Raw genomic sequence first — 9,081 nt, 5'->3', positions numbered from 1 at the left:
GGAGAGCAGCAGCATGGAGAGGGGACAGGGGACAGAGCTCTGCAGCTGTTCCTTCTCTGCTCTGCCAGCCCAGCAAGATCATTCCAACCCCACAACCTGCTCTTGGGTTCCCTAAAATAGTTCCTGCTGCAGAAATAGATTTTAATTGCATCAGAGTCCTCATAGCAGCCAGGAATGGCTGTGGGAAGAGGCTGGATCTGATTCTGCTTGCTGGGGAAACAGACCCTGATAAAATGAATCCCTTCACTGAAGGGCTCTCCCCGTGGTTCAGGGCTTCTCCTGCCCCAAATAACCAAGCCAGGGTACAAATCCCAACCTGTTCCCTGCTGGGAGAGAACCAAGGAACCAAATCACCCCTGGAAGGGCTGAGGAGCAGCTCTGGGAAACAGAGACTGAGGCCAAACCTGTGTTTTGGTGGCCAAATGTCAGCAAAAAGCATCTTGGAGCTGCTTGGTGGCCTGTGAGAGGGGAACAAAGGGATCCTGGCCATGGAAGCTGGGGGGCAAAACACCCCCTTCTGCCCCTCTGCCTGGAGAGAGGGGGGCAAAACATGCCCTTCCTGCCCTTCTGCCTGGAGAGAGGGGGGCAAAACACCCCCTCCTGCCCCTCTGCCTGGAGAGAGGGGGGAAAAACACCCCCTCCTGCCCCTCTCCTTCTGCCTGGAGAGAGGGGGGCAAAACACCCCCTCCTGCCCCTCTGCCTGGAGAGAGGGGGGAAAAACACCCCTCCTGCCCCTCTGCCTGGAAGGAAGGGGCAGCATCCAGGGCAAACAGGAGGTTTTAGAGGGTGAGACCCAGAAGAAGAGACACTTGGGGAACAAGGAGGGTGGAAGAGGGACATGAGCAGGACTTGTGCTCACCCCTCACTGCCAGGGTGAGAAACCAAGGTCCAGGGAGATGCTCCCAGCAGGAGGGCTGGAAAGATGCAGGAGCTGCTGGGATCACAGACTGGGCAGGGTGGGAAGGGACCTCTGGAGATCATCTAGTCCAATCCCCTGCTAAAACAGGGTCACCTACAGTAGATTCCATCCAGGCAGGTTTGGAATGACTCCACCATCTCCCTGGATGCTCCAGATCCCACTGTTCCCAGCACAGATTCATTCCAAAGGGATCAAAGGGTTTGGCTGCCAGAAGCTGTAGAGGGGGCTGGGAAATCCCAGAGCTTCCCTGCTTGCAAGGGAACCAGCAGGAAATGGCAGGAGATGCTTCTGGAGTAGAGGGAGGGGAGTTCCAAATGGTTTTCAAGGAGAAACATCTGGAATGCTCAAGCTGGGAGGCCCTGGCAGCCCAGGCTGGAGCTCAGACAGGCCCCAGACACTTGGAGATGCCACTTAAGGGTCCTCAAATCATGGGATGGTTTGGGTTGGAAGGGACCTTCAAGATCATCCAGTTCCAACCCCCTGCATGGGCAGGGACACCTCCCACCAGCCCAGGTTGCTCCAAGCCCCATCCAATCAGCCCTTCAACACTGCCAGGGATGGGGTTCCCATCACCCACAAGGGTGCAGGACCTGAGCAGACCTGACCCCCCCACATTCAGCCACCCCAAAACCAGAGCTCAGAGACACCAACTGCTCCCACTTTCCTGCTCCAACCTGTTCCTCCCTCCAAAGAAAAGCTTTACTCAGCTCATCCCTTCCAGGCTTCCCTGGAAGCCATTCATTTAAAAGGATAAAGTTCCTCCAGGCTCCTGCCCTTCCTTGCCAAGGGGTTTTAACCCTTCCACCACCACACTTCACCCCTTCTCTTTGCTGCTGGATGGAAAACCCTTCCCAAGACAAGGTGGAAAGGGCTGGGAAGTGCCATGGATCAACACACCAGAGCACCACCTAATTCCAAAAGGCTGGAAAACCAAGCAGCTACTTCAGGTAGAAGATTTTCAACCCCTGAGGGGGGTGATTTGAGTTAATAGAGACCCTTTTAATCCTCAGCACATTCCTGGCATGCTCCACCCCAACATGATCCTCCATGATTCCAGGATTCCTCCCCCACCTTGGGAGCTTTGCCCAGCACAGTTAAGCCCTGTTAAACATGGATATGACATCAGGATACTGTACACACACACACACACACACACCCTCTCTCCATTCCTCCCCACTGTACTATAGATCCTCCAGCAGAGACCTGAAGTTGATGGAAGAGAGACCTGATCCATTGGGAAAGAAGCAGATTCCAACTGGTCAACATCATCCCTGGATAGTGGGTGAGTTTTCCAAAGGGTTTGGTGGCTCTTTCCCACCCAAAGGAAGGAGGTGAAGCAGGTCAAGAAGGGTCCCCACCAGTGGTACTTATGGAAATGTTTCATTCATGTCTGGGAAATGAGTTCCCAGGGCTGAGAGGAAAGGAAGAGAAGGACAGAGGGAGGAGAAGGGTTGAGGAGTTGGAACCACCTGATTTGCAAAGGTCTAGGGTCAAAAATAGCAGGGAATTCTGCACACACCAGCCTTGCTCCTCATCCCTCCGTCCCCACTCCCTGACTGGAGAGGTTTGAACCTTTTTGGCACTTAAAAACAGGAGGGTGAGAAGGACTCTGGGGACCCACTTGTGCTTGAGGGGATCTCCAGGAGCACTGGGCTCAAGTTGAGCTCCCTCAGCTTGACCACTTGGTGGGCAAAAGCCAGAGGTTGAGAGGAACATGTTTGTTCCTGGAGGCTTCACCTCTTGGGCCCTCCTGGCTGAGAGATTTTTGGAACTGCCCCAAGGCCTGAATATAGCAAGGCCAGAGCTGGGGTTTTCATTCCTTCTAATAGTTCCTGGAGGCTTCACCTCTTGGGCCCTCCTGGCTGAGAGATTTTTGGAACTGCCCCAAGGCCTGAATATAGCAAGGCCAGAGCTGGGGTTTTCATTCCTTCTAATATTACCAGGACCAGGGAAACGAAAAAAAAAAAAAGGAATGGAGAAGAAGCAATCAGGCTGGGCTGGCTCTCAGGTCAGGGGGGGCTGCAGCCCCCAGCCAGAAGCCCCCACCCACAACAGGCCTGGCCACACAGCCCTGCAGGGCAGAGAAAGCTCCAAGCTTTGCAGCACCAGGTGCTGCAATGGGCAGTTCCAAGTCACAATGTCAGTGTTAAGGGGTTGGAAGGGACCTCTGGAAATCACCTAGTCCAGCACCCCTGCCAGAGCAGGGACACCTACAGCAGATCCCACAGGAACACATCCAGAGGCGTTGGGATGTCTCTAGAGAAGGAGACTCCAGCACCTCCCTGGGCAGCCTGTCCCAGGGCTCTGTCACCCTCACAGTCAACAAGTTCCTCCTCATGTTCAGCTGGAACCTCCTGTGCTCCAGTTTGTGCCCAGTGCCCCTGGTCCTGTGACTGGGCACTGCTGGGAAGAGTCAAAAGGCTGGAAAACCAAGCAGCTACTTCAGGTAGAAGATTTTCAACCCCTGAGGGGGGTGATTTGAGTTAATAGAGACCCTTTTAATCCTCAGCACATTCCTGGCATGCTCCACCCCAACATGATCCTCCATGATTCCAGGATTCCTCCCCCACCTTGGGAGCTTTGCCCAGCACAGTTAAGCCCTGTTAAACATGGATATGACATCAGGATACTGTACACACACACACACACACACACCCTCTCTCCATTCCTCCCCACTGTACTATAGATCCTCCAGCAGAGACCTGAAGTTGATGGAAGAGAGACCTGATCCATTGGGAAAGAAGCAGATTCCAACTGGTCAACATCATCCCTGGATAGTGGGTGAGTTTTCCAAAGGGTTTGGTGGCTCTTTCCCACCCAAAGGAAGGAGGTGAAGCAGGTCAAGAAGGGTCCCCACCAGTGGTACTTATGGAAATGTTTCATTCATGTCTGGGAAATGAGTTCCCAGGGCTGAGAGGAAAGGAAGAGAAGGACAGAGGGAGGAGAAGGGTTGAGGAGTTGGAACCACCTGATTTGCAAAGGTCTAGGGTCAAAAATAGCAGGGAATTCTGCACACACCAGCCTTGCTCCTCATCCCTCCGTCCCCACTCCCTGACTGGAGAGGTTTGAACCTTTTTGGCACTTAAAAACAGGAGGGTGAGAAGGACTCTGGGGACCCACTTGTGCTTGAGGGGATCTCCAGGAGCACTGGGCTCAAGTTGAGCTCCCTCAGCTTGACCACTTGGTGGGCAAAAGCCAGAGGTTGAGAGGAACATGTTTGTTCCTGGAGGCTTCACCTCTTGGGCCCTCCTGGCTGAGAGATTTTTGGAACTGCCCCAAGGCCTGAATATAGCAAGGCCAGAGCTGGGGTTTTCATTCCTTCTAATATTACCAGGACCAGGGAAACGAAAAAAAAAAAGGAATGGAGAAGAAGCAATCAGGCTGGGCTGGCTCTCAGGTCAGGGGGGGCTGCAGCCCCCAGCCAGAAGCCCCCACCCACAACAGGCCTGGCCACACAGCCCTGCAGGGCAGAGAAAGCTCCAAGCTTTGCAGCACCAGGTGCTGCAATGGGCAGTTCCAAGTCACAATGTCAGTGTTAAGGGGTTGGAAGGGACCTCTGGAAATCACCTAGTCCAGCACCCCTGCCAGAGCAGGGACACCTACAGCAGATCCCACAGGAACACATCCAGAGGCGTTGGGATGTCTCTAGAGAAGGAGACTCCAGCACCTCCCTGGGCAGCCTGGCCCAGGGCCCCTCACAGTCAACAAGTTCCTCCTCATGTTCAGATGGAACTTCCCATGTTTCAGTTTGTGCCCAGTGCCCCTTGTCCTGTCACTGGGCACCACTGAAGAGTCTGACCCCATCCTGACCCTTGGAGTATTGATAAGGATTGATAAGGACTGATGAGATCCCCCCTCAGTCTTCACAAGCACATCTGCAGCTCTTGGCTTGGGAAGCCCTGAGCTGCTCCACCAACTTGGTCCTTGCTCTACAGGCAGAGGAAAAATCCTCCTTTCCAGAGGCAAGTGGGCAGCTCCCTCACCTGGAGGTGTAAAATGCCAACACTTCCCAGGCCCAGAAGTTACCAAAGAACTATAAAACCACGGAATGGGTTGGGAAGGACCTCAAAGACCATCTAAGTCCCAGCTGCTATGGGCAGGGACACCTCCCACCAGCCCAGGCTGCTCCAAGCCCCATCCAACCTGCCCTTCAACACTGCCAGGGATGGGGCAGCCACAGCTTCCCTGGGCAACCTGGGCCAGGCTCTCACCACCCTCATGGTGAAGAATTTCCTCCTCATCTCCAACCTAGACCAGGTTGCACCAAGGAAACAAGACACTCCAGGCTGCAGACATCTGCCCCACAGCTCCCACCCCACAGCCTTTGCCCCACCCTCACCTCAATGTTGGTTGCATTCAGTTTCTCCTCCATCACTTGCTTCAGGATGACCAGGGAGGATTTGATGGCTTCTTTCAGTGTCATCGACTGCCAAACAAAGCATCCATCAGCCCAGCACCCAAACCCTGCCCATCCCAGCAGGAAAACCTGCTGCTCTCCCCCTACTCCCCCCCCCTCAATCCCTTTAAGCTCTCCCTGGCATCAGGTTTCAAAGCTTATCGAGTTATCTACAGCATCAACAAGAGCTCAAAGCTTCCCTGTCAGGCCAGGATGGTGACAATGACAAGGATGGTGGCTTTCTGCTGCTGTGGCACTTCCTGACCAGGCTTAAGAACTGTTGATCTCTGTCAGGATGGGGAATGAGGGGCTGTTTCCCTTCACCAGTTATTGTCTTGTCAGGGAGGTCCCCCCCAACACTCTCCCCACTGGGAGCTCTGGATGCTGCCATCACCTAAATCACTGCAGGAGGTTGAGGAGCTGGAGCCAGAGGGACCTGAGAGGGTGACAGGAGCTGTGTGTGCATCTCTGGACTTGGGAGATGGTTCCTGAGCCAGAGGGGCCAGAACTTGAGCAATTCTGGCAGTGGATCAATCCAGTTATTGAGGAATGATGGATGGTTTGGGTTGGAAAAGACTTTCAAGATCCTCCAGTCCAACCCTTCCCCCTGCCCTGCCAAGGCCACCACTGCCCTGTGTCCCTCAGCACCATCTCCAGGGCTTGGAAACCCCTCCAGGGATGGGAACTCCCCCCCTGCCCTGGGCAGCCGGGGCCAGGCCCTGACAACCCTTGCCAGGCAGGAATTATTCTCAAGATTCAACTTCAACCTCCCCTGGAGCAACATGAGGCCATTTCCTATTGTCCCATCACTTGTTCCTTGGGAGAAGAGACTGATTCCCCCTGGCTCCAACCTCCTCTCAGGGTGGAGCAGCACAGAGACCCTGCCTGGAGCTCCAGGGCTTCACAAGAAGAGCCAAGGATTTGTTTCCCCACATTCAGGCTCTTCTTTGGGTGAAGAAATTATTCCCAAGATTCCATCTCAACCTGGTTGGAAAAGACCTTTAAGACCATCGAGTCCAACCACTACTCAGCTCCATCAACCCTTCTCCAACTCCACCCAACTCAGAGCTAAACTTCAGCACCACCTTCACCCCACTTTTGAACACCTCCAGGCCCTGAGGAACCTCTTCACTCCTGAGATGTCCACCCCAAGCAGGCTGTTACCTTATGATAAACCTCCTGCAGGGAGCTCTGGGCACCCTCCGAGGCGGAACCGATGGCCCTGGCGTCGCACTGAACAAAGGTCCCTGATGGATCCATGTGGAACCTGCAGGAACATGGGGACAGGGACAAGACCCATGGCACCTCAAGGGTCCCCCACCAAACCCCCAGAGATGGGGGAGAACAAGGGCTCCTCTGCTGCCCCAACCTCCTCCAGGAGATGTCCCCAAGTGTCCTCTCCTGGCACACAGACCAAAGGTTGAGGAGCATCAAAGCCTCAGCACACCAAGCTGGGGAGCACTGCCCTGCCCACCACCCTCAGGGCAGAGCTATTTCCCCTTTTATTCCCCCTCCCCCCTTTTTTTTTTTTCCCTTTTAATAGAATCATTATGGTTGGAAAAGCTCTCAAAGATCATCCATTTCAACCATCAACTCAACCCCAGCACCACATTTCCATGCTTTTCTGAACATCTCCAGGGATGGGGACTCCCCCCCTGCCCTGGGCCAGGCCCTGACAACCCTTGCCAGGAAGGAATTGTTCCCCAGATCCAACCTCAACCTCCCTTGGAGCAACTTGAGGCCATTTCCTCTTGTTCCATCCCTTGTTCCTGGGGAGCAGAGCCCGACCCCTCCTGGCTCCAACCTCCTCTCAGGCAGTTGCAGAGTCAGAAGGTCTCCCCTCAGCCTCCTTTGCTCCAGGCACAACACCCCCAGGTTCTTCAGCTGCTCCTCAGAGGGTCTTCAGACCCCTCCTCTCCTCCAGATCCTTCCCCTTCTTCTCCTCCAGACCCTTCCCCTTCTCCTCCAGACCCTTCCCCTCCTCCTCCCCCAGACCCCTCCCCAGCCCTGTTCCCTTCTCTGGACACACTCCAGCCCCTCCATGTCCTTCCTGTGAGGTTTTGGGTTTTGCTTCTTTTTAATAAAACCAGCAAATTGTCACTGTGCTCCAGGGAGGAGGCCCTGGGAGGACCTTTTAGGGCTGGCTCTGCTGAGTTGCTCCCACCTCCAGCAGAGGCTGCATGTTTGAAGTTCAGGTTTCAAACACTTCACCACCTCCCCATGGAATGCTCCAGCAGGCTCCAGAGATTATGTTACTGCCTGCTCTGCTAGTCCTTTAGAGAAAGGTAAGAAGCAACTGGGGGACATGGAAAGTGTCTCAAACCCTCCCTCCTGGCCAGGAAACCACATGAAAATAGCAAGATTTGGTGAAGACACCATCAAGCTGCCTGTGCTGAGGCTGCTGCAGGTCATGCTTGGAAATAATTAACAATCACTGGAGGGATAGGAAGGGATTAACCCAAAGTGTTTGGCTCAAGGGAAATCCCAGAGGCATAGAAATATAGAATGGTTTGGGTGGGAAGGGACCTTCAAGATCATCTAGATCCAACCCCCTGCATGGGCAGGGACACCTCCCACCAGCCCAGGCTGCTCCAAGCCCCATCCAACCTGCCCTTCAACACCCCCAGGGATGGGGCAGCCACAGCTTCCCTGGGCAACCTGGGCCAGGCTCTCACCACCCTCACATCAAAGAATTCCCTCCTCATCTCCAACCTCAATCTCCCTCTTCCACTTTTCATCCATCCCCCTCATCCCATCCCTCCCTGCCCTTGTCCCAAGTCCCTCCCCAGCTTTCCTGGAGCCCCTTCAGGCACTGGAAGCTGCTCTGAGGTCTCCCTGGAGCCTTCTCTTCTCCAGGCTGAACATCCCAACTCTCCCAGCCTGGCTCCAGTCCTTGGATCATCCATAACATCTCCTGGGAATCTTTAGAGAAGGTTTTGTCCCTTCCCAGAGCTGCTCTGGATCAAGAGCTGAACTCACAGCTGAGGTCCTTTCTCATCGACTCCTCCAAACAGCAACGCGACTCCGAACGGACGAGACTGGAAGAGGAAGGAAGGGACAAGTGAGGGAATCCCAAGAGAATTCAAGTCTGAGGGATCCAACAGCACCTCCCTGGATCCATCCCACCCATCCAGCTCCTCACCATGGCTCCTGGGTCAGCATCCTCCTCCCCAAACTGCAGGGCCAGGTTGGACACAGCCTGGGTCACACTCTCCACGGTCATGGTCTCGTTGTAGGTGAACCAGTGATTCTGCAGGGGAACAAATATATTCACAAGTTTTACATGATCACCTTTTTTTCCCCCAAAATATGACAGTCCTGGATGGGTCAGGCTGGATAGATGCCCTGTGGAGCCACCATGACAACATCCTTCCAAGGCCTCTCTGAGGGAAGCAGCAGGAAGAGAGCGGGAAGCACACAACAGGATGGGAAGTTTGTGAAGGGATCCCCCAGAAACCTTGGGATCATGGGATGGTTTGGGTGGGAAGGGACCTTCAAGATCATCTAGATGCAACCCCCTGCACGGGCAGGGACACCTCCCACCAGCCCAGGTTGCTCCAAGCCCCATCCAACCTGCCCTTCAACACCCCCAGGGATGGGGCAGCCACAGCTTCCCTGGGCAACCTGGGCCAGGCTCTCACCACCCTCACACCAAAGAATTCCCTCCTCATCTCCAACCTCAATCTCCCTCTTCCACTTTGCATCCATCCCCCTCATCCCATCCCTCCCTGCCCTTGTCCCAAGTCCCTCCCCAGCTTTCCTGGAG

At 54.6% G+C, this 9,081-nt stretch overlaps 1 protein-coding gene across 1 annotated transcript in view; it reads right to left on the bottom strand.

Moving 5' to 3' along the window:
• PSMA5 (proteasome (prosome, macropain) subunit, alpha type, 5) overlaps positions 1-9,081 on the bottom strand; it is a gene marked incomplete at its 5' end in the record, with an annotated part of 14,515 nt that overhangs the window by 577 nt on the left and 4,857 nt on the right. Inside the window, 2 exons of the mRNA XM_009999838.1 lie at positions 5,259-5,345; positions 6,480-6,582. Coding sequence (XP_009998140.1) covers positions 5,259-5,345; positions 6,480-6,582 — 190 coding nt within the window. The remainder of the gene's footprint in view (positions 1-5,258; positions 5,346-6,479; positions 6,583-9,081) is intronic.

This window comes from Chaetura pelagica, unplaced genomic scaffold (assembly GCF_000747805.2).
Source record: "Chaetura pelagica isolate M959 unplaced genomic scaffold, ChaPel_1.0 scaffold1186, whole genome shotgun sequence".
Lineage (NCBI taxonomy): Eukaryota > Metazoa > Chordata > Aves > Apodiformes > Apodidae > Chaetura > Chaetura pelagica.
Note: the sequence above shows the minus strand (reverse complement) of the source record. Positions and strands in the feature narration are given on the sequence as shown.